This window comes from Halictus rubicundus, chromosome 10 (genome assembly GCF_050948215.1).
Source record: "Halictus rubicundus isolate RS-2024b chromosome 10, iyHalRubi1_principal, whole genome shotgun sequence".
Lineage (NCBI taxonomy): Eukaryota > Metazoa > Arthropoda > Insecta > Hymenoptera > Halictidae > Halictus > Halictus rubicundus.
The window spans coordinates 4,001,144-4,027,182 of record NC_135158.1 but is presented as its reverse complement, the minus strand read 5'-3'; the positions used below and the strand labels follow the sequence as shown (position 1 = coordinate 4,027,182).

The following is a 26,039-nucleotide window of genomic DNA, read 5'->3' as shown; positions in this document are numbered from 1 at the left end:
TTAGATCGTTTATACTATTTGGGAAGTATAGGTTGCTCCTTGGGGCAATGGAACGGTCGAAGGCAGGAGCCACGAGGCCACGCCCACTCGAGACGCTATAAACGCAGACACGGTGGGAGGAATTCATCTTTTTACGGCATACTGTTTCTTTTACAAAGCTTGCTTATTATTCTAGCTGTTTTAGATTCGGCAACGATAGGGGCTTTGAAGAAGAGTCTCTATTAAAAGTGAGAGCAGCGAAGCCACGCCCACTGGAGATCACGCCCACGAGCTCTGTGGTGGAATCTAGAACTCTGTGAAGGCAAATGGTGCTCATTACTCTTACTGGTTTTCTTAGGTTATGCGTTGAATCACCATTGAAGACTTGAGCGTAAAGGAAAAAGGTGTTAAGTAGTATTTAAACTCAAGTTTGCAGAAGGCGGAAGTCGAGAGCACCAAAGCCACGCCCACTTAGAGCACTCTACCTAGGGGGATCCACATAACACTTCGTTTCTCTTTTCTCTGATGGTTCCAAAGCATTGCCCTCAGAAGAAACCTAGATTATTCCCAGGGCAGTCCAACCTCGGAGTCCATGACTAGTTCCGTTGCTCGCGAATCGGAGACGATTTCACTATGCTCGAGCGGGAATTATGTCACCCGACACAAAATCCGTAACCGGTTAACCGATAAACGCCGGATACGTTTAAAAAAATAAGGAGGAAAAAGGAAACGGAAAAAAAGCCACGAGACCTCGATTCTACGGCGAGCCGAGTACAAAGTGGGGCAAATGAGTAGCAGTAGGTTATTATCAAAGCCGGCCCTCCCTTAAATGGAGAGACAGCATTCGTGGCGTGACGACGACCGACTCCTACAGCAAAACGCGCGACGTACTCGAGCGGATCGCGATCACGTGCACGCACCCCAGGATTCCCTCGAGGATCGATCCGAAGCTGGAATCCTCCTTGATCATTTGTTAGACACGGTGATCTTCGCGCAGAACGTGTCACGCCTTGTGTTATCATTATTAAGCGAGACGATACGCACTCGAGAGGAGACTCTGAACCACCTTTGCTTTGTCATTATCTTAACAAATTTTTACACTGCTTCGTTTGTATCTAAAATATTGCTAAAAATTCAAGCGTCATACATACGAGTGATAGTGACAAACATCATATGCAGAAACAGAAATAAATCGTGTACAGTGGAAACATTCTAGATCAGAAGAAATGCTTCGAATGCAATTGATGAAAAGGTGTTGTTTTGCGATCGCATTGTTCCAGATGTCTCCGACGCAGCCCAATGGGTTCACGAAAGGTACTTACGAGGGCCTTGACCGACACCCCGGTGAAGACGAGTGCGTCTCTGGTGAACTTCGAGTAACCCTTCTCGCATAATCGAAGATCACCCAGCGACCTTGCTTTCTAGGATCGTCGGGAGCGTCAACGGGAACTCAAGATTAGCGGTAAGTTGCGGACAGTGATCGCGGAGCTGCGAGCTTTGCGACTTTCTTTTCAAAAGATCGTTTAATAATAACAATATTCAAGATTGATTCTCTCACCAGCCGAAACAAAAATCCCATTTAAAAAGACTTCAAAATCAATGACAATCGAAAATTGCTTCCACAAATGTTCCGCAAGAGTAGTATCAATTAAAACTTCTTTTCAGAAGGCCTTTGAATCCAGAGACGATTAAAAGAAGTACAATGTACAAAGCCTTTGAATCCAACGATAACAAAAGATGGCTTCTATGAAGCCTATGGTAGTGTACGTTGGTAAAACAATTGATCAAAATTGATTGAGCATGAAGCCGCAAAGCTCGCGCCCCCGTCGGCGATTAGTATGCTGTTACGATGATCAGGAGTTAAAATTTATAGTCTAATCGGCAAAAACAATCGTACCGCGCGAAGCGACTAAAACGTAAGTTCGGATATGGCACATGCAACAACAATAAAACTGTTAATAGGATTGTCGTTCATCCCGTCGCACACGTGAACGTCGGATGCTGTTGACATGCTTCTGAACGAACACCAATTGCTGTGTGCCGTCCGAGAGCACCGATGCGATGTCCCGAACGAATTGAACCGATTGAACCGTTTATAAATCGAAACAGTCTCGCCGGAGACACACACCGAACGGCATGATCGAAATGTATTGCGGGCGTTGAGGCTCGGATTCAAGTGTAGAAACGATCATTTCTCGAGATCTCGAATATACTAGTTCGTTAACTCTGGACCGCTAAAGATTGCTTTCTTAAATCCTGAATCATCATTTCGAATTAGCGAGACCGCCCGTCGATCCCGTCTTGCTCTACTCGTGTCCCGTTAGGGGAATCATTTATTCCTTTGGAGAATTTCTTTAATGGGAAATTAAAAAATCGAATTCCGCGTGATTTCTCTGATTCGATGTTTCTTAAAATGAACCTGTTTGTATAAACGTCATTGTAAGTGTTCGAATAAAAGTTTTGTGAATCTGAAACTTACACGAAGATCTAAATAATGCAACATGTGTTTATTCGATCGACGTTGACGGGCGATCCCGCTGATTTTCTGTTCGCTGCCCGAGCAAAAGACGAGAACAGAGAACAGATGGATGATGAAATGAAAAAAAAAAAAAGAGAAAAACGAACGAGTGTATCGATACAAACCTCCTCGGTCTCCATCGCGTGATTCGCTTTCCCGTACGCCGTCTGATCGCCGTCGCTCATGCTCGAGATGTCGCCAAAGCTACGACACTGTTAGTGACAACAAAATACAACTGACAAAAGTGTATCGACAGCCATCGAAGCGGTTTTTTGCCGTTCAGCCGCGCGAACAAGCATCTCGAAAATAAAAAAACAAATGAGAGAAAATAAAAAAGGAGTACAAAATTAAAATTGAAAGAGAAAAAAAATCACGAGTACGAAATAATCGCAATAAAATAGAGAAAGAGAGAGAGAGAGAGAGAGAGAGAGAGAGAGAGAGAGAGAAGATTTAACACAGATAGATATGTAGTAGATCGACGCGATATGACCGGTGCACGTGAATCGCGGGCAATACGATCGTATCGAACCGAAGTATCGGATACTTGTTACTCACCAGCTGCTTGATCGACACGCCGGTCGCGATCTTTTCCTTGATCGATCGATCCTGCTCGTGGCGAGTCGCCTCCGATACATATGTCTGTGTCTGCATGCACAAAATACAATGCAACAAACCTAGTCACCATGCTTCTGTGGGTCACACGTACGGTGACACACGCATACACGCGTACACACTTGCACACATACTCAGACAGATCGACTACTATACTGGGGGGGGGGGGGGGGTGTGTGGTATAAACGAGATCGAAAACGGGCGGGGGCTTCTACTGAATCTTGATTACGACGGTGTCGAGGACGGTAAAAGACATACGGTGTCGAGCCACAATGATCTATAAAGGGATCTAGCCCGACCGAAAGCCACCCAGGATAATTAATCACCCTACGCGACGTACGCTTCGAAGCGGATTGATTTATAGATCGCTGAGGATCGATCTGACCGTATATCGGAACGCTGACTCTCTACGTGCAAGGTACTTACGGGCCAAATTGAGCAAGCGCTGGTTCATTAATGCTATCGCGGTCTCTTTGACAATGCTGCCATCGGTTACCAAATAATTCAAGGTAAACAGCCGGATAAACGATCTCGAATTTGCGATGGAATTCGCGCACAAACGTTCCCGTGGTTTTCTAAATGCGCACCGCATGTCCCAAGCGAAACAGAATATTTTAAGTGCAATAAAATATATTCAAATCATTCGTTTCTTTTTTATTCCCCACTTTGTATACCTGATTATTGCTCAACATTGCTCGATGAAAGAAAAATATTTGATAAATATGTTTCGCGATTTTTATATAAAATATTTTTTAAATCATTCAACTGGGAACATTTAACTCAAGTATCAGAACACTTGTGTTTCAAGCCTCGATTATCTTCAATTTCTTCAAAAGGACACTTGTGCATATTTCTACAAGAAAGAATATATTTTTCAAAGTAAAAATCCTTGAAACTTTGCCTTAAATATGTAAATTCGTAAACGCACTGAAAAGACAGGAAATATTTAAGTGTTATCGTTCGCTTGGGACATCCTGTATGATATTCTGACTTCGTTGCCCGCCATTATAACCGGATCAAGAGCTTCTTTGACTTAATCGAGTCCTTAATTAGCTTCTTTAAAATCCGAAGAGACAGTATACAACATTGAAATGAATATAAAAAATTCTTAAAAACAAAACTAAAGTGTCGTTAAATTAAATTGCGACGAGAAGAATGAAATTAAAGATTCTAAACATCAAGTATACAAATTTTAGATTTGTTTTTTAGATTGCAAGGATATATATTGAAATGAAACGAAAATGAAGACGCCTCAAAGAAACTTCCTTCGCCAATATCTTCCTGTTACCTAATATTCCCCTAGTCTTCTTTTCACTGACTTTTACCAGCAGGCTTTCGCTGCCTCGTTACCCCTAACTATAGTTAAGAAACGCTGCATCGTCACGGCTCGCGTCGCGAATCCGATCGCGGTCAATTTGCTAGATCGCGCGCGGCAAATTCTCCGTTTCGATCGAACGATATACACATTTCGTAACACTCCTCTCTATCGCGATCTATCGTGTCACCGTCGCTATAAGACTTACCAGAGACTTGACGTTCACGTTCGACAGATCGTTCTCGTCCGAGAAATCGAGCGATTCCGGTTGCGTTTGCCGGGAACCGGTGTGCATGCTCGGCTCTCGCAAGTTAGAGTTCTGACAACACAGAGAAACACGTGCCACACTGTACACATACATGCAACGAATCGATTGTCACTGGGATTATGCATCCCGTAGGAAGTCTAGAAACTCCTGGGGTCACCGAGAAAGACTTCCGGGAATGTTCCGTCGTCCGCGATCCTGCGGAATTTCCGGTTTACGAACTCCGGCGGTTAGACCTGCCCGAAGGAATTTTTTGGGAGGAAATGGAAGGTGGAATCGAAAATTTTTCTTCGGGACTTTGTTAAGATAATCTCGGAGAGTGTAACTCTTGCGGTTAATGCTTCCGTACGGAAGTTTTGAGTGAAGAATCAGATTACTTAGTTTTGAATTGATGTTATTAAAAAATCGTGTACACTGTTCCGTTTGAGGTATGAAAGTGAGTCCACGTTGAATTTTATCAGAATTGAATGAGAAATGTGTAAATTGCGTGCAATACTTCAAGATCCAATTTATGAAGGACGTTCATTTATAGCGGTGGTACAAGTGTACAAGTATAATCGAGCCCCAATGAAAAATTTTTGATCAAGTGGTTCACTTTTTCCAAACAAACTAAAAAGCTCAAATCGAACAACCCAGAAAATGAAAACTTTCTAAAATGACACAAGAGGTAGAAAAGGTATGAACCTCGATACAGGAAATGTTTAGTCACCGAGTGATTCGGTGCAGGAATTCTGGCACCGAGAAAAAAGCGAATAATGCTCCGGAAAAGGTGTTCAGAAAGACTATGGAGGATTGCTCGGAAAGCTGGTCGGGAAACTGGGTTTCCCTAAGCGGGAGAGTTTCCCAGACGACGGAACAGAGCCGGTGGTCTTCGCCGAATGGAACGGAAGTCCCGATTTCCTCTTTCGAGCGCTGTCGATTCCTCGGCGGATTTGTTCGCCGGAACAATTACCGCGGTTAAGAAAAAACGAAACTTGGTCTCTGTCGCAAAACACTACACGTCCGGCTCCTCTCAATTAAAGTGAAAACCTGGTGGAAACTGTACGCAGTCGCGTCGTCGCCGGGAATCATGCGAGCGAAGGATCGAGGAGGACTTCCGGTTTGGCGTTCGAGCGACGACGAGCGTCCCTCGATCGGTGGATGGCTCCAGCCGCTAATTAACACGATAACGGTTCATGCACGCTGTTATTTTATACCCACGCTGCCTCTTCTGGGTTCTCTGGGTCCCGATTGGCCTCCTCCTTCCTTCGGATCACCGTTTCCAGTAGATGCGTGTCCTCGTTGATACGCGCGAGGAGCCTAATCCTAAATCCCTGCACGGAGAATCGAACGAACACGGATCATCGCCTCGTCCACTTACCACGGAGATGTTCTCCTTCTCCAGCTCGTTCTTCTTGCTCTTCTTGGTCTTCTTTGTGCGAGGAGTGAGGTTCGGAGACGCATCGTTCCCAGCGACGCCCTCGATCTTCTTCTTCTTCGTCTTGGTACCGCTCTTCGTCGTCGACGAGGTCACCACGGACGCTGTCGTCGTTATTGTCTCCTCACGGCTCTCGCTCTACGGGAAAAACGGGGGTAATTACTTTAATTGCCCGGCATTTGTTTCTAGGTGAACCCTGTCTGCCCCGGGGAATTTTCGTGTGACTCGTTTCTTTCGGTGACGGGCCCGAATTGGGTCAGTCTTTGTTCCTCCTAATGTGTTTCACTCAGGTACACGATCAAATTAATTGCAAGACGTGTGCTAACGATTTTTTAAGAGTGACAATTTTAGTGTACCTTCGGTACACACATAATTTAAAAAAATGTTCAGCATTAGCATTGGTATTGCTAATGCCGAGCTGTTTAGAGTCATTATGATTGGACTGCAGATCTTTATGCAGAATAAAAATTGTCTGAAGTTGAAAGATTAACATAATTTTGACGGAACATTTTCCCAGCATCGTGCAACATTCAGCAACACTGTGTCTAAAAATCGGAGGGAATATAATTGGCATTAAAATTCAAGGAGTTGAAGACTGGCGATCTCGCAAGAGCGCTTGGCAATAGTTAACGACTAGATTGAAGAGCGCGACGACCAATTTCCCTAACGACGGATCTCGCGGATATCGTCTTTGGAACGCGAGAGACATCCGGAGGGAGGATCCTCCTGGAAAGTTACGAAAGATTGAAAGTGGAGTCGTTAATAACACCGATCGACTAGCCGCGACCTCCTTCTGTATGTTTTCCTATACGACGGCACCTCTTCTGGTCCTTTTGCTCTTGCACGATGCCAAACCCAACGATTAGTGTCGTCGTTGTCGTCGTTCGGACAGTGACCGTTTTCTTTTTTTTTTTTTTTCTTTTTCGCAGGCGTCCGCTAAATCAAGGCTGACCAGTGGCCTACTATTTTGCATATTGGAAAGGTGACACTCGACGCCCGTGTAATTGCACGGGCGGTTTCTATTGCGGAGATAGAAAATGGTAACTCGTCTTCCTGCGTGCTACGAAAGTGGACCAACGGTGACAACCAGCGAAAATTAGGTCGGAATTCTCGACCGATCGAATTTTATGCGAAATTCATCGATGCCGATACGCGCCCTGAATCATCGGGAAATCCGTTGTAAGTGCGGAAATGATAACAAGAAGCGATAAAGATAAAAAAAAAAATACTGATTTGATCCGTAGAAAAATGTTGTCTTCCATTTTTCGTTAGTGGTGGTGATCAAATATAATTTTTAAGGTCAAATACAACGCGATGATCATAAAACAAAGATTTCAAGACAGAATACAGCGAGATGGTCATAAGATAAAAATGTTATAATGTTTTCAAAATAAAATACAGCAATATGATCACAAATTTTCAAAGCATTTTATTTACTATCAATGCTTTTCCAGCAGTTTTTAATTATGCACTTTGTAGGGGAAAATTTCTCGTAAAGTCGTCGACCGATCGCGGATATGCGGTAACAATCAATTAATGTTCTGAGGCTAAGACAGATTGAGAAAACGGTTCGCTGAGGAAACAGTAGCGTGGACCAAGATTTGTCGATCTATTTCTGGATTCCTACAATTAGCGACGCCGAACAACTCGACTTCGTTTAACGCACAGATGCGTCCGGGTTAAGAAGCCACGCACAGCCGCTTTCTTCAATTAATAAAATGGCCGAGTTACGAGCCGTGCAGAGCGATGAAAGGGCAAACCGAGTCGCGCATTCCTTTTCCACGCGTTAATAAGGTATTAACAGCTAGATGGATATAAATCGTGCGGTAGACCGTCCGGTTTAGTCATTAAATCGCGACGATTTCTGCCGAAATTCCGGCTAATCAACCTAGGAATTCATTTCTAATTTCTACTTAAAACTCGCAACTCTTTCCTGCCATTATTTCTCTTTCGTACTTGGCTTTTTGATCTTAGAAAAATGCTGATAGGAACATATTAGAACCTGCTCGAAAATAATTCTTTTTTCAGAAAATTTACAGCCCTGATAGGCAGTATTTAATGTATTCCTTGTACACGGAATATATTTATACAAGGCGTGCATAAAATAAGAAGCAGTCAATACGTTATAGAATAATGCAAGAGAGAAATGAAAGAGGGTAATTTAATTTCTATTTAACACTCGTTGACTACAGTCGGCAAAGAATATTTTTAGCCAGCATAAAAATCCGCACGCTAAAAAGCACTGTACAGAACCCGCAAAAACCGAGTTTACGACTCGATAATAAATCTTTGAACCTACTTCTGTTATCTATCATCTGCCTCGCATCGGAAATACTGCACAATTCGTAATTTCACTTTGCCCGACACTTTCCCAGACGTAAATTACATTTTTTGTTGTTCCTTTGGCTCGTTTAGGGCTTTTAAAGCGATCGTATGACTTCAAGGTCTGGTCGGAGCTCCGCTTAATATTTTCACCGTTAATTTCCGAGTGTGCTGTGCTCGCATAATGGACGGTTGAACGTAATTGTGGCTGTGCGGAGGCAATCTGTAAATCGGAACGCCTATTCGGAGCAGAAAGAGCCCCTCGACGATAAAACGCTCGCGATCGTGTACGAGGCGAGCCTGGAAAAGCGGGAAAGTCGTGTAAACGACGTCAACGGAGATAAGTAAACGACACCTCGACGAGCAACCTAAACGCGGCCGGTGATTTCTCACGGTGATTCTGATCGTAGTCGTTATGCCTAATGAATTTCCGGCGGTGCCGCCGCGCCGCGCCGCGCGCCGGTTCACGGACGTCGAACGACCGACAAACGAGAAGACCATTTGTGACCAAACTGTGAACGCATCATTCAGAGAAACTCCGTCCGGTTCAACCGGGAACAACGCCGGTGCTACGTCGTGAAATGTTCCACCGCGTTTTCGCTTTAATTGAAACGATCGCGATTACCGTTTCCGTTAAATATTCATGCAACGGAGTCGAGCGGATCGGTTCGGGTTCCCACTGCGATTATTTGCGAAGATGGAAGTCTAAACGGTGTTGGTAAACATCGTACAGGGTACCCCCGGCCGAAATTCATTTAGCAGCCGCGTTTACCGAGTCCACCGTTAATTGTCGGGGGAACAATTTCCAGCGAAATAATCGGCCGGCTTCGAAATATTCATGGAACCCGCTCGCCCGGCGAGTTTGATGCCAGTAATGGAATCTGTTTAACAGGAAACTTATTGTCGTAGGCCGAAACACCGGACACTGATTTTTTTTTGATATTCAATCTATTTTTGTACTCGGACGTCAATTATAGCAACCGCAAATAATCCGAGCTCTTGATATTCTAAAAGCACAAAATACTGGATCTTCTATTGAAATAATTTTTCGAAATAGTTTTCTAAGAGGTTTTCCACCGCATTATTCCCTTAAATCCTTTAATAACCCTTACATCAATAATTGTGGACCCGGGTGCCCACTTTCGATTTCTTTTTGATACTTCTCTCGACAATCCCCTCTGAGACAACACTCAAAATTGCCACACTATAATTAAAAAAGCTATAGCATGCAAACCATTGAATTTCGGCGAAAATTTTGGTTATCGACGAAAAAGAAGAGTTAAAACAACAAAACTCCTCACCTACGTCCCACTTTGCAAATCAGTAACTTCCTCCGCAAAGATCAATAGCGTTTCCGCTTATTACCCGAAATAATATAGCATCTGTCTCAAGTGGACAGCTATCACTCGCAATACTTAATTAATGCTCGGAGCGAAAGTTACCGAGCGTTCCATCCGCGAAATTCATTTCGATTGTCTCCGTGGAGTTTAATGAAGAGATCCCGGACGCAGGAATTAGTCGCGAGAATAGTCTCGGCGTCTCTTTATCGCGATCGTCTTATTGGGCGATAAGGCCCGGGTGATCGGCACAATGGTTCGTTACCGGCGTCACCGGCGTCGTAAGAGACACGTAATTACGGGCGCACGTAACTCGAGGAACCCGATTCGAGCATGCGATTACGCTCGCATTCTTCCCGAAAGCCGGCCGAGCACGTTTCGAAAGTCACGGAGCCGCGCGCGCGCGAGAACTCTCCGGACCGTATCATCGCGCGTTGTAATTAATATCCGCCCGGTCTCGAGTGGAACGAGTATCGGCAACGATCGAAGACGATCGACGATCACAGACACGATGAAAATTTAGATGGTCACGGTGAATGGGAGCTGCCTTTCCGCCGGCCTTTCGTAACACTACTTTCTAATTCACCCGGCGCGCGATGATGATTCACTTTCCGTGATTTTTGGAGCGACTGCCGATGACTCCTGATATTTAATCGCGTTTAGGGGAAAAATGCGGCATCATCGTGGATATCTGGCAGGTGGATGGACAGCTGGTTGCATAAAATCAGTCAGAAAAATTGATTGATCGTTTGCGGAGTGTTGCAGATTATGTCTGGTGATGGTTCGAAGGAATTGGTTAGCGTGCTTCTTGGCTGGCAATTATGTTTGTAAAGAATGCTATTGAAATTGTAAATTGAACAATTTATTCCAGTGGACGAATTTTTAGGACATTTGTGATTAGACTTTATGCATTTGTGACAAAAGTGAGTACTGTGCATCTCCATGAAAAATAAACATTTTTTCTCTTACAAATGTACGGTTCACGAGGTCCCTCGAATTTCGCTCAGACCTTCTCCAACGAGTTAATAGCTGTCGTACATGGCAGGATAGGGAAGCATGGTTCACACATACCGTGTAACATCGCCGGTTCCATCACGCGAACCACGCCGAAGGTAACGGCGCGGTTTCCCGCGCGTTGCCCTCGCTAACGATTTCGGCAGCCGCTTCCGGTCTGTTCCGGGACGAGTCGCACAACCACGCGCACGTGCACAAACACACACCGAGATCAACTAGTGTACACTGTTATACCGGGAAATCGATTTCCAGAGAAGGCACAGAGCAGACGCGGGCACCGGCCACCCACTCAGAACGACAGCGCGCGTCTACCTTGGCAACGAGGTCGACGAAAGCTGACGGAGGAACGTCGGAGAGCGAACACTATGCGAGGAAGGAGACAGAAGACAAGGGAGAACTTGATGAAAGGAAGGGGAACTTCTGCTTCGGGAGGGTCCTGGTTATTCCTTGGATCGCTCGATTGCTATCGGGAAAAAATGGAATTGTCTGCGGACATCGCCCCGGAAATGTACACACTGTCATCGAGCACCTGCTGAACGAACGTTTCGGATTAAATTAATTCCAGACGAACCAGGGTTGAAGTGGACATTTTTTTTAGAAAAGACTTTTGTAAGACTGGATTGTTTCTAATGGATATATTTTTGTCCGGTAGATACAAAATGGTTATTGTTGAACATCTTACTACGTAGCGTGTAAATATTCTGTTTAGTCTCAAACGTGCTTATTTGAATGAAATCTAAAGGATTGTTTGTATTTTACGTATTTTTTCATACTGGGTAAACTTGGGGAAGCTTACGAAATCTAACAAAGAAAATTTCCTCCTGATGTTCTACTTCCTCCTTAAACTTGATGACAGTGTTCCAAAATAATCAGCCACCCATCGGTAAAACAGCCCCGACAAGATTGGACAAAGTGATAAAACAAACGTTTACGTTGAAGAACTAAGACTGTCACGAATCAACTATAGGACGAAGAAGGAGAGTGAAGAAAACCAGGTCCTTGTCGAACAGAAACAATAAAGATCTATCAATGAGCAGAGTAATAATACGAAGATCTAAGAACATCCCAAGGCGATGCTAGGACGAAGAAATAAAGGATGAAGAAGAGGTAGAATGAGGAGGAAGGAGAGTGTCCAACGATCGATGACCAGGTCCTACCTTGTTGATGATCATCCTCGTCGATCCTCGTCGGAGGATGATACGTCGACCGGCTGGATCCACGGCTCGGGAGATGTCTGTTGCTCCGAGCACCAGGTTCAGGAAACTCGGTGCTCTCCAAAGCGTGGACAGCCGGGAGGAAATCGTGGGGATAAGGTGGGTTTCCGCGATTGGCCGTTTCCACCGGACACGGGGAGACGGTTGGCCGCGTGCGTGCTGGCCAGGTGAAACACGCGAGGGGAGCGGAACACGGTCTGCTCACCTAGCAGAACGAAAGGTGCCGGGGCCCCGGAGATCCAGCAGCAAGAGGAGCCACCGGATTGGTCCCCGACCTGAAGTCGGAGTGGTCGTTTCACGAAAGATCGACCTCGATATCACACCGGCCGAGCGTGTTTCGCGTAACACGCGCGCACACACCGGTTTTTTTTTTGTTTTGGAAAATCGGATCCTGACACACATCGGGATTCTGGCCTGGAAACCTGGGGGGCCTTGACTGGCTCTGGCTCAAGGTCGCGCTCGACGAAAACGAGCGATCCTGAGGATCTGGACCGAGCACCCTCTTGTTCTTAAGTTGATGTTCTTAAACGAAGCGTTGTATTGATACGATTGCGATTGTTATTGCGGTATTTTGTGGTAATGGCACACTCACCCCCCTAATGCGAAGTCAAAATTTTCTACATTAATTGCAAGACACAGAAGCTGTGCGGACTGAATAGTTGTAAGCAGATGAAAATGGTACAACAGCATTTTTAAGTTCCTTAATTTATTTTTAAATGTATAATTTGAAAGAAACTTTTAAAGATAGCCATTTTATCTATACAAACTCATTCTCAACGTCCATCCATCAAGAATATCGCGTTTAAAATTAACAGATACATTTGCAAGCAGTGTACAATGCGCAATAAATGTCCAAGTATCCATTTTACGACGAGTTTAACTTAGCCAATTAGCACGCCAATTGTTGGAAAGTTATTAATAAGCTTCTTAATGAGTTTGTTACATCCAAAAGAAGCTTGATCAGTTGCCTCTCTAATCATGACGTTAAAAGAGTTTACGAGTACAATAGCTGTCACTTATTAAATGATTCTGAGTCTTAATTAAGGATTATGGTCTTCGCAATGAAAGAATTAAACGAGAAATAGCTTGATTAGAGCGTGTACGCTAATTGTGGGACTAGAAATTATTTGACCGTTTACTTAGAACACTCGCGAACAGCTTTAAAAAATAAGAAAAACAAAGACTTCCTCGTACTGGCTATAGTTTCATGATAGTTTCCTCAGCATTTCTCTTTAGGCACTAAACGACGCCTCGGGCGTTCATTTTCACCTCTTTCGCTTTAAAACCCGAGTTCATCGTCCATGAATGAAACAATTAAGCAGTCTGAAAGAACGTAATACGAGCACAGCAATTCCTGTGTGTCGTAACCGATGAAAATTTCTAGCTTCGCTTCCAAGCCGACAAAAGCTTGTTTGCAGCACCTAGTCGGCTTGGCCGTATCGCAATGCTTGAAACAACGTTAGCAAGTTGTACAGACTCAATATCGCCTAACAGGGATCCCAGAGAAAGCCACGGCGGTGTAGAGGAGGCTTAAGACCAAAAGTTCGCGGCTGTTCCTGCGGAAACTTTCGTTTTCCGGAAGGAGACTTCCACGGACGAAGGCAACGCGCGTGAAATGGGCAATCATCCCGTAACGTTTCCCTCGTTCGCCGATAAGAAATCAATGGAGCCGTTCGTGCGTCATCTCGACAACAAATGGTGCGATACACGCTGCAGAACCGCTCGGACAACGCGCCAGAAGAGAGCACCGATGGACACCGATAACAACAAAATAGCTCGCCTCCCAAGAAAATAAATTTTACATTCGCTAAATCGTATAGCACCGGGTGTTTGAAGAATTGCGTTCTGACTGAACCGATTGTGAAATGATTTTCTCAGGACATCGAATTTAATTCCACGGATCGGGAAAATATGATGAAAAATAAAAAAGAATAAGAAAATATTCCTGTTTGGACTGAGCTCTTACGTGTACATTTTATGCACTTATTGATTGAGGCTTTAACGGGTTGTCTATTGAGGGGAGTAAACAATCTAAGTCGCGAAATAGTGTATGCAGGGATGAATATTGCGAAGTAAGAGGGTCACAGGTGTCGAGATCCGAGCCGAACAATGGCGGCCAGATCGATCCGTAGGATGCGTCGCGACCTCGATCTTGGTCAAGCCAGTTCCGAGCGGAATAGGTTACTCGGAGCACATGATTACAGTCAGTGGTCATTGAACCGGCTTGCCTGATAACTCGGTTTCGTAGAGCGACGCCTTGATAAACGAGCGGGTCGCTTCCGGTACGCGCGGTCTGCTCGCGTAGTAAATTATCGCGGACGTTTCCACCGGTGTCGGCGAGGTGTGTCCGACGTTGTTGTTTAACTTCACGGCCGTCGACCGTGTTGTGACTGCCGGTGTCGATCGATAATGGAACTTGTTGTTGACTGTGCTAAGCATCGTCCACCGCGCGATGACATTGCGTCAACAATACCCTGCTGTAATCCTACACGCGCATCAAACAGTTGCGTGCGGTGTATGTCGAAAAAATTAATCCTACGATTCTAACCAATTAGAAGCTTATCATAATTATAGTTCGTGAGAACTCTACGGCGTGTATATACAAATTTATAAATACGTTAGGGCTGTATTACCGTCTTCGTGGGCCCCACAAATGCTTTTGAACTCGATTGATCAATTCACTGGGATTAATCCTGTTTTCCTAAAATTTTTCGTGGGCTACAAAATTTTTTAACAGGCTCTAACGACTGTGTCCAAGTTGTCCATTGACTCTTCCTAAACTGTACGTATTTGTACGGTAATTCTTCTAATAATTTTTCTATTCGACTAATAACTGTCCTGACGCTATTTCTTGGCTTTAACCCTGTTTCCCTGGGCGCCAAAATTTTTTCCTGGATCCTTAACTATTTTGATACACTCTGTACACTATACCAAAACTACCTGTGACATAATCCTGCCCAGGGTCCACGCGAACTCGTACAATCTTCAACATCCGGCTCCCCGTACGTGCAAGTACGTTCACCCAAGCAAAAATACGATTGCCTCGTTCCTCGACGCAAGCGTGAACACGGAAATTATTCAAATTGACACTGTCATTCTCGCATCACGCCAATAAAACGCCACCGTTCGTTTACGCGCACTCGCGATGCCAGTTCCGCGCACAGCGCCCCGCGAAATTCAGTTAAGCACTAACCGTACACTTTCACGTTTATCATTGCCGTATCGCGGACGTTTATGCAAATCCGAGCATGGTTCGCGGGAAAATGAAATTAAACAGGTATTCATCGGCGTCATTAACTGTTTCATCGACTCGATAAATTCATCGAAGCACGAACACGCTCGCCTGGCAGTCCAATTATCTCGAGTTTCTCTAGACGGTGTGTACTATCGAGTTTTGAAAAGCTGAAAGGACGATCGAGGTGTGAATCTAACATTCGGTGGATCTCAATTTTCATCGAGTCGGCGAGCAGCGTAATTTCGAAGCGTTCTTTCACTTTTTACTTTTACTTTTTTCGAGAGGAACGCTTCCTGTGCGCTTATTATTATTATTAGACTGCAGATTTCATGCATTTATCGTAAAAATGGGTAGATGCAATTCGAAAGGGTACAAAGATTGAAAGAATTTGAAGCTACGGTAGGAAAAAAATTTCTACTAAGTTATCTACGATTTTACAGCGCTGCGATTCAGCTAATTGTGTGAAATTGCATTCTGCACATCGATCACTGATTCATTCTAAAGTGTCAATCAACTATACTAGCAATTTTTTAACGGTTAGCTTTGCCTTTGTTCGCGCAAAGAGATGTCCAACACTGTAAAGACGTAGATATAGTGTTTGGTATGTTGTCCAGGGTGAAGATTAAATAAAATCGTCGTGATTGTCGATATCCGAGGTCCGATTTGCGCAGTTTAATTCCAACGATCGTGTTTCAGCCGCTAAATCCCGTCTGGCAGCCGTGAACTCGATTCGCTGTCGAATGGCGGTCGCGTGTCGTATTCTTGCCGGTGTCAATGGAGAGAAATAACGGAGAACGAAAGTGGTTACGCGTGGCTGCGCGATGTCAACCGGCCAATTACGCCTTTGTCGTTTAATTAGACGCGCCGGCGTTCTCCAGCGGGACCGTTCAATCCTGGCGACAGCCATTGTTCCCGTCTTTCGTCCGCGAATAGTTTAATCGACGCGTTCAACGCGCGAAACCACGAATAAAAGCTCGATCGAGAAGAATGAATCGGCGTTCCTTTTTTCTTCCTTTTTGGCGCCAAACAGATGTTTTCATACAACAAATTCTACAGATCCGGCGCCATTGCACGGAGAATTAAAAATTTTATTCTTCCAAACGAATTAGGGGACGACCAATCGACGACAAAAATTTTGTCAATACGCCTCGAGCGTGTCGATGAATTTGACACGTGGCTGTCGAAGAAACCTCCGTAAAGTGCTATTAAAAATCACGGTAATTTATTCTGCCAAACTGAAGTCAAAATGATTGAACCTCAAAACTGAGAACACTGTCGTATTGCGTCCACCTTATCAAAATTACGTATGGTAACAAAAATTACTTTCTTGACCCGGACACAAAATCGTGTTACTAAATATTACATAAATAAAGTTGAATATCGGATGAAGAATATTACAACACATAAAGTACTGAATTAATTGACCTGTTACTGGTATCTATGCAGAAATCGGCCAACGTGAAATCAGCGTTGAAAAGCAACGAGAAACACGCGTCGATCGAAAGACACGGCACTGCCCGACTACAATGTAGCCGGCGAATTAATGAGATTAATTATTACACGAGCGAAATATGCGTGGGAGCGCGGGCCACGTTGTAATTAGTCTTAGGCACCGGCTGGAAAACCGGGGCCGGAATGGCTCGTTCGCAGGAATTACTCAACACCACGCAGGAACGCGAATAACGCCGCGTGGTTCTTTGTACCTCGACGGCGCGGCGGCGGCTAGCATCGATTCAGCCAATCGCTCTCAATGAGAATTAGTTTCGAGGTTGTTGCTTCGGCCTTTGCAACTTCAGGGGGTGCCTATCGAAACCGCAAGTTGGAAAACTTTAAGCGAGAACTGCTTTCATGTCGGCGAAAGCTTGAACCAACTTCCAACCATCAAAGCTCCGTGGCTTTCCTTAAACTTTCGAGCAAGGCGAACACTTCAATGAGCCAACTGTGACTATCTTAAAATGAATTATTCGAAAAATGAATAACATGAAACATTTAAATCCTGCATATAGGATTGCCTTGTCCACAAACTGGTCTGCAAAATCCAATCGTTCATTCATTTTTAAAAACGTTTCTAAAAAATGTCGAACTTAACTATTGCAAGTCATAACAAATGGGTTCGATGTACTTTCTGTTTAGAGAACCCAAAATTCCGACTCGCGTTAACCCCCTCCCAAAAACAGAACTCCACAGCAAATCACGCAACAGAAAACATTCACAGAGACACCGAAGCGCAGGCATCGTACCTTCCTGATCTTCCGTCGACCCTAAACGCTGGCGCAGGGCGGATTAGTATCAAAAGAAGCAAAAAACTTACGTCGCACGCGTTAGAAACGTCGCTGGTCTCGTCGTCTGGAGTGGCAAGCGGCGCGCGCGAGTTCAAATCAGGATTTTCCGCGGTCTCGTCCATGAGATCCGAGTCTGCGCCGGTCTCGTGGCACTTGGTCTCGGAGAAGACGGTGTTCTCGATGAACGTGGGCTCGGACACGGACAGTTCGCTGGACGATTCCGCAATCGCGTTCTGCTCGTCCGCGTTATCGTTGACTTCCTCCTTGACTTCCTCCTCTTTCTGTACCACCTCCTCGTCGTCGTCCATTAAACCCTGCGGAGTCTTCTCCAAAGGCAGACCCTCGGAACCCTGAATCTCCAGAAGTCTCTCAGCATCGTTCTCCTCGCTCAGCACGCGACGTTCGGTGTCGATGTACTCCTGAGTGCTGGCCGCATCGGTGGACGCGTCCGAGTGACTCAAGGTCACGTCCTCGAAGCTCCTGGACTCCATAGTGTTCGTCACTTGCGCCTCCTCTTCGATCTCCTCCAGCGGCTTCTCGATGATCAAGCAAGCTTCCGGATCTTCGGGAATCTTCTCGTCGACCGAGCTAGAATCATCGTCCTCCTTGCCGGTCTCCGCCATAATAGGTTCAAAAAATTCGTCGGGCTTGCTGTTCTGCATTAAAGCGGACTTCAGTTCCTGCGCGATGAACAGTTCAGAACTGTGCTGGCACAGAGTCTGGTCGAAGTTGTCCGAGAACTGGCCAGCCTCCTGGAACGTTACCTGCTCGGCCCAGGCCTCGGACGAGTCCTTGGTCCGTTGATCCTCGGCTGGAACGGTATCCGTCTCCACGAGGTCCTCTGTCACGTTGTTCGAGACCTTGTTCGGGTCCTCTTCCTCCTCCTGATACTTGTCCACGAACGTGACAGGTGTCGCAGAGGTTAGCTGGTCCGAGGGGACGTCTTGGACGGATTCGTCGGCTAGATTGGACATCTCCGAGGACCTGTCTTCGGTGTCGGGACCTCGGGGGACGGGGTCTTCGATGGGACACGAGGATTCGTCGTCCTGGGTCTGCGAGCATAACCTGCCATCGTCGACAGGGCCGCGCACCGGCTGCTCGACCTCGCCGGCGTCTGTTTCCTCGATGACTATCGTGCTGCCAACTTCCGGTTCCTCGGAGAACACCTGTTCTTCATCGTAGAAACTCTTCAGGATCGGCTCCGGCTTCACCTTAGCTTCGTACGAAGCGTCTGGCGACACGTGGCCGTTCTGATAACTGTACCGCTCCCCGTCTACAAGGTCCTGCCGCCTGTCCAGCACGATCCTCTTCACGGTCTCTGGCTGGTCGAACGTCGGATCGTTCTCCTCTTGATCCTCCGTTTCGATTTCATTAGCTTGTTCGGAGTTGGAACTGTTTCGCAGAGCAAACTCGCTCTCGATCAACGAACAATGCTCAGTCTCAGCGACGATGAACTCCGTGTTCACGTCCACAGTGTCCTGTCGCCTCTCTAGCACGATCCTCTTCACTGTTTCCGGCTGGTTCGAGGGCGGCTGATCTTCTTCCTGGTCCTCTGTTTCATTAACACTGTCTTGTTCCGCGTTAGAACTGATTCGCAGCGCTAACTCGCTCTCGATCAGCTCCTGCAGGCTCTTGTCCTCCGTGTCTAGCTCGTTACGCGTGTTGTTAGTCAGGATTAGGTCGTCCTCGTCGTCGTTGGTCTCGCACAACGATATTAATTGATTGTTACTGGTGGTTAGGTTATCCAAATCGAGCAAACCGTTGTTAGACTGCACACCGCACACCTCGCTCTTCTTGTTACTTACGACGCTGATCGACTTCTTCGTCGCCACCTCCGCCATTATGGCGCGCCTCGATCCTCCGACAGTCGCACCGTGGACACCTGCAATCAAACCATAATTCGTTAGCTCACGATCTTCTCGGTATTGCTTCGAGTGCTTGGAAAAGAAAGTCTGGGGAAAGTATGGTTCAAAAGTCTCTTTGATGGAGCTTGGATTATGCCACTTGGCTGTTAACCGACGACTTTTGATGGTGTAGGAACCATTTGTTAATGCTATTGAACAAGTTTGTATTTACGAAATATTAAAACAAATTAGTAGAGCAAAGTCTTAGAGGCTCTGAATATTCTGTTGTGCACTACAACTTTACATGGAAATGTGCATAAAAATTAATTTAACGTCCACGAGCAAATTGCGAGATCGTGTATGTGTGACTATGGTAGCGAACGTGTTAAAGACGTCTCATAAAAACTCTGTCAAAAAATATCTCCTGTGAGTCTCCTGATTTGTTCAAGCATTTCCAGCACCGTAGGCGCATAAGACGTAACCCAGAGCGCCCAATGAATCCCGAAAAAAATGGCGGCGTGGTTTATGGTTATGCGAAGGCGAGGCTCGCCGCGAGTGGCCCCATAAACATAACAGGCAGCAAGCGTTCGTTATTCGACAACCAAGTCGGGCCAACTCGGCCCAGGAATTCGAGAGGAACCGACCCCTTACCGTCGCGATCCCTTGATTTATGGGACGCGAATAATAGATCGATGTTTCAACCGGCAATTTGCACGGTCATTCACGGAGACCACTTCTGACCAGGTCGCCGGTCGGGACGATCAGTTTCAGTGTTCGCCTGCGAAATAAGGTCATCGGGTATTTTTGGACGAACAATTTTCTCTGACTTAATTAAGGGATGCAGGGGGAGGGACACGGGGTCTTAATTCGTCGACAAAATTAGATTCTCGGAGATTGGTTAGGCTGCGAATTCTCTCGCACAAATCTAGATAACATATTGTTACGCAAACGAAGATGTTTCGGCTAGTTGGGAATCTGTAGGACTTCTTGTTCTTTCCGAAATCTGAATTTCGGACGTAAAATCGCGTTGCAGGATGTTTGCTCAATTTTGCCGAGGGGGTCCTGCGGTGTCCTCGGTTGCGCCGGATCGGGATCATCTCGTCGGGGGTGTCGGATGGAGTCCGGTTATTAATAATTCCGTGTATTTGGACGACGCTCCGTCAGAGCATCCGCAGTCCGGCGATTACGAAAGTATGCAGCCGGAGATCCTTTCCTGAAACGGCGACGGTGATTCTATTCTCGGATCGCTCCGCATTCGGTCGGACAAGGAAATCTATTCTTCTCGCGGGGTCGGCTTGTAATTCGCGGGCAGCAGTTTCGCGAGCAACGACAGGAATACGAGGCTCTTTTCTTCTGGGGCTGATTCGAGCCGACAGCTCTCTCTCTCTCTCTCTCTCTCTCTTTCTCTCTGTCTCTCGGCTTCTTCTGCCCGCGGGCGCGAAATTAACGGAAGATACGGCCGCATGGAAGACAGGAAGCGGTGCAGGCCAGCGTCGTTGGCTGCCAAGCCAAATCCTCCTATTATTAGCCATTCCGTGCGCCCGCGTATTTATGCCGTACCGACCGAACGTATTTCGAAAATGAAACCTGAAACTGCTCAAGGATACCCGGACGCTTCCTGGAGTCCGCAGAGAACGCTCTTCCGCGTGTCGCGCGAAGAGGATCAACAAGAAAGTCGGGCAAACCTGCTTTCGATACCTATCCGGCATTAGACTCAATGCATGATGAGAAATGGAACATTCTTAAGACGACAACTGTAAAGGTATTTTAGGAAATATGTAAAGTTCAGGAGTGAATTTATTTCCTTTAATATCCTTTATTCCTTTATTTATTTCCTTATTTAAAATGTAAACATTTTTAGACCGGTCCTCGTGGTGGAGATGGGGCAATTATTTCTGGTACATAAGTGTTCGGAGTTTTGTCTTCGGTGTACGAAACAAATCACCGCGGCGATTCATTTATAAAGTTGCAACAGTTTCGTTTCGGATTCTGGGAGCCGGGGCACTCAAATTGTTAACGAATCCCATTCCGCCGAGTGGTCTCTGACAACTGCTTAATGGCCACGGTTATGATTCCGTTACTCAGTGTCGCGCGAGCGTGTTTCCAGGGGATCGGGTCTTGGCAAAACCACGCGGAACCATACGTCGGTCTAAAGTGGTCGTTAACGAATACCTAACTGTCTCGTCAACGGCGTCGATCTATCGTGACGTTGGTTATCGGGGGCTCTCTCGAGCACGGCTTGTATCGCTGGTTTATAACTACCGCGGCGCAAAGAAGAGGCCGCTTCCGGTACCAGCAGAGGAGTCCTTCTTCTTCTTCTTCTTCTTCTTCTGCTACGGTATCATCGTCGATGTACCGTCGAACAGCTGGAAAACGAAATCGTGTTTTCCAGCGGTTGGTAACGACTCGACGGATTCCAGAGTACGGTCGGCCACGGTTTATAAACAGAGAAGGGGGTTTTCAGGCGAGTCTTGTAAACGAACTTCGCTTCTTCGAGGTGCAGTAAAATTAGAAAGTGCAGACCGCAGGGAAAAGGCGCAGGCGCTGCAGCAGAAACGCATGCGCTGTCCCGAGCGATCGTAGCGCTGCGTGATATTTAAAATCGCGCATGGGTTTCAGTCGTTCTATCGTCGTGCCGGCTCTTAAAGTCTTTCGCGCGCTGCCTCTTGTTTAATTTAATCTTCCTCCACCTCCTCCTCCTCCTCTTCTTCTTCTGGTTCTTCTGCTTCTCTTCTGTCTTCCTTTCTTTGATTCGTTGCCTCCTCCTTAACGTCCATCTTGCTTCCTACCAGCCGCATCCCTTCCCCCCCCTTTTGCAGCTCCTTCTTTCTCGCGGCTCCCTCTCTTCAGCCCCGCGTTTCTCCGAGGTCGTTCTTCGGGTTCACGACCGGGACTATAGGAGAGACCAAGATCCCTTCTCTCTTTCTCCCGGATCGCGGCTACTCTCTCGTTTCAACCTCTCTCTATTTTTAGAATGACACACTACCGCGATTCAACGACGCGCGCGCGCTCCACAGAGAGAGCACTTCTCTCTCACACTCTCTCCCTCTCTCACTCTCTCCCTCTTTCTCTTTCTCCTCCCTCTTTGTTGCTCCTGCCGGAAAATCTTCTGCCCAAAAACAGCCGCGAACGAAAGCGACTGCGAGACTTTTCCCCTCCAACCATTCATCCGATTCCCGATTCGATCGGCTCGCGGAATCAACTTTTCAGAACCTGAAGTTGCCACCTCTGACCCCTTATGTCACATCCTAGATCTTGAAGATCTAGTAGATCAACGAGAACCTTTGATTTGGCCGAAGATTAGAGAAGGTTGCAGGTAATTGCTCGAAAATGTCTACATACAGCAGAGAGACTGGGATTTGTAGATCTATGGATCCATAATCTATAGGGACTTGATTGAATTTCCAAATTAATACTACAACTGCCAACCACCAAACAGTTTAATTTGCATAAATATCTTCAGTCTATTGATCGCACAAATATCGACCCTTAAGTAGGCGAATGGTTATTCGCATTTTGGTGGAGCGGTTGAAAAGTTGAGATCGGCGTAGGAGGTGTTCCCATGATTTTATCGGGATTGCGTATAGCAGGAGGCTGCGGAGATTAGAGGAGAAGATACGAAACGAAAGCGCAAGGTTCACCGGTAAATTGCAGTATCATGTACTATTTGCACAATCATTTCTCGCGCCGCAGGCAGCACGCGGGTGAACGTACGGCGCGAGGGTGTCTGCGCTTTTGTCTCGTTTCTCCGGCCACTTGTAGTGTGTTGCAACCGCATTATAATTGCAACGCCCGACGAGAGCGCACCAATTCGCGTGACGCGCCCGCCATACCGATTCGGTTCGCGTGGCGGAAACTCCAAATAAATCCGCGCTGTTCTGTTTGCGCAACAAAATGGCTCGCGTGCGCGACCATGCCTCGCCTCACTGGCTCATAATTACTCACGAAACTTTCGACCAATCTACACAATTACTATTGATGCTGCGCCGTAGAAACTAATGTTAAAATCCCTCTCTCCTAAACTTGCAATTTCGACCCTGCAGAAAACGTACAGATCGTCTTGCATAAATTATAAAATCGTACACCCTTAAATCTGCATTTAGATCGCGCGTAACAGGGTCGGGGGAGACCCAACACCGCCAAGGCAAGGATCAACGATCGCTAGAGGATTTCATGGAGACGTTAACGATTTTCTGCAAAATTAATGGAACGACTGAAGGTGAACGAAACGGTAAGGAGCGGCAATTAACGAGCGCGTTAATCGACGAATTTATGTAACCGATGCGGCGAGTGAAAGGGATCGATTACCGGTGTCGTCGAGTCACCTTGCGTCCCCCCGGTGGATTTATAACCACACCGGGGACCACACCTGAGTCCGGCGAAGACGTAATCGATAATGGAAACTCCGCTTCCGTGTTTTAATTCGCGTCCACGCCCGTCCGATCGGCAGAACTTCGATTCCTGCTTCGGGGAACTTGAAGGTAATAGACGCTGTTTGGCCGCGATACGTGGCGAGACTCGCCTGTAGATCACTTTACAGGGATTACGGGTTGACAGCCTAACCGGAATTCAGGTGAACGTGACGTTCTTGTCGAATTAGGCAGTCGGGGAGCCGCCGCGTCGGTTCAACGATCTCTCCCGATTTTCGAACATGTACAACCTGGTTTGCGCTTCGCTGATTCTTCAAATAAAATACCGATCTGCTGAAGTTGGACAAATATATGTAACTCTTAAGTATGGGTACAAAAGCGATTATTACACTGTGAATTCGAGAAATAAAATTAAAAATAAATTACACAAAAAATGAAATATATTCTTGTCAGGAAGATCATTTTTCTTACTGCTCCAGGAAGGGACAGTTCTTAAATTAGTCAACGTTGGGAGATGAAAATTGAAATTCAGTCGCCCCTGTCGCGTAATCTCGTTATGGAACGGTTTCCAGGTGCAATCCCGTCTCTTCCACTCGGCGAAGTGACTGGCCAACAAAAAGTGTAACGAGTTTCGATTACCGGGAACCCAGTGCCGCGTAAGTATGCTTGGATCGTCCTTACACCGAGCGATCCAATAGAAAGTCCGGATCTGAGACCTCTGGACTCCAGCAGCACATGTTAACGAAATATTTACCAGAGAAAATGGCTTCAGAAATAATTTCCATTTGATTGGCAAGAAAGACCATTACGCGGATCATTCTCAGGCTCGTAAACAATCAATAATGTGGCACTGCGGAAACCATTTCTCAACGAATCCTGATAAGCCGTCTAATGAACGTACCAGGTACCTCGTAATGATTTCTAACCCGTCATCTTGCCTATCTTCGACTTTTCTTTGTTGTTCGCTGCATTGTGAAAATCATGTTTAATTGTTGGTTGCAGCGTATATGAATAAATATCTCCTGTAGCTTCGAGATTGGAAATTCAATTAACGATTTACGGTAGTGTGAAGAACATTGTGAGCAGGCTAATAAAAATCCTTATTGTTTTACTTGTTATTAGATCGTGGATCTTTATCTAGACTGTCACATTTGGTGATGGTTGTTTTATAAAAATCTGAATAAGAGAAACCGGTTTCGCGCAGCGAGTGATATATCTCTTGCGGCTGTAGTGAAATAAAAATACTATTTATCTCTGTTAATATATGCACAGTGTGTCGCACATTTGTTTTCATAGTTTTCAAACAAAAGCTGATCTTAAAAATCGCTACACAACCCTGCCGAGGCATTTATATTCGTCTTAATATAAAATTTGCTGTGAGCACCCTGGACAGATAAATATGACGCTTCTCTGTGAATTAATTTACGAGTCACCGCGCGCAAACTCCTCATATTTTACAAATTTACTGACAAGGATTCACATTATTTATCGTAACGCTAGGTTTACCCGACAATTTGAGATTCTATTAAAAAATTGCTGAACCCACTAAAATCCTGTAAAATATGAACAAAATGTCTTCATATTTCAACGAAGCAAACAAGTCCGATTCAGTGATCAATCTTAAAAATACTTCGATTTATTTCAATTCAACGCAGTTCTAGATCACAATTCTGGACAATTCTAGATCACAGCGAGCCGGCGAAAGAAAACAATGGGACGACAAAAGATGTCGATGGGATGATAGAAAATGGCGGAGGAAAGGTCCGAAGGGAAAGCATTTCCGGCAGATCGGTCGAGAAACCGGAAGATGGCGGAAAGCCGCGGGAGTGGCCTGAAAATCAAGATTTATCCGGAAATCGCGGGCAGGCACAGCGGCTCACGCGATCAAAGAATCTTCCGCGTGCGTGCATAATCCCGCGCTGCACCGCGCTGCACCGCGTGTCGCACCCGTTGCGCCGCGTTTTCACTGCAACCCGAGTGCACGAGAGGCGCGGTCCCGGTTCTCTCGTCGCGCGGTGTCCCCTTACAGATTTCTATGCAACTATAATTAGGTAACCGACACCGGTCTCCTAAGGAATCCCTGTTAGCCGTGGAGCTATGCCGGCGCGGAAAGTGGCGCGAATATTTTCGTCGCGAGGAAAGCCGAAATTAAACGCGCTGCCGCACTTTTACCAGCCGGCCACCACCGGGCCACGCCGCCGCCGCGCGCGTGTATACTTAACCGGCTTCCTCTTTGCTCTTTCTGCAAGCGAGCAGCCTCCTCTTCTTCTTCTTCTTCTTCTTCTTCTTCTTCTTCTTCGTCTTCTTGTTCCTAC

General features: G+C 46.0%; 1 protein-coding gene across 1 annotated transcript in view; it reads right to left on the bottom strand.

The window, feature by feature from the left end:
* Positions 1–19,389, bottom strand: part of LOC143358077 (uncharacterized) — a 46,442-nt gene extending 27,053 nt beyond the window's left edge. The window contains exons 1-7 of the mRNA XM_076794951.1: positions 18,925–19,389; positions 17,540–18,777; positions 6,050–6,244; positions 4,633–4,743; positions 3,053–3,142; positions 2,623–2,709; positions 1,302–1,400 (exon numbers count right to left, since the gene is read on the bottom strand). Coding sequence (XP_076651066.1) covers positions 1,302–1,400; positions 2,623–2,709; positions 3,053–3,142; positions 4,633–4,743; positions 6,050–6,244; positions 17,540–18,777; positions 18,925–19,351 — 2,247 coding nt within the window. The 5' untranslated portion in view covers positions 19,352–19,389. The remainder of the gene's footprint in view (positions 1–1,301; positions 1,401–2,622; positions 2,710–3,052; positions 3,143–4,632; positions 4,744–6,049; positions 6,245–17,539; positions 18,778–18,924) is intronic.
* Between the last annotated feature and the right edge of the window lie 6,650 nt (positions 19,390–26,039).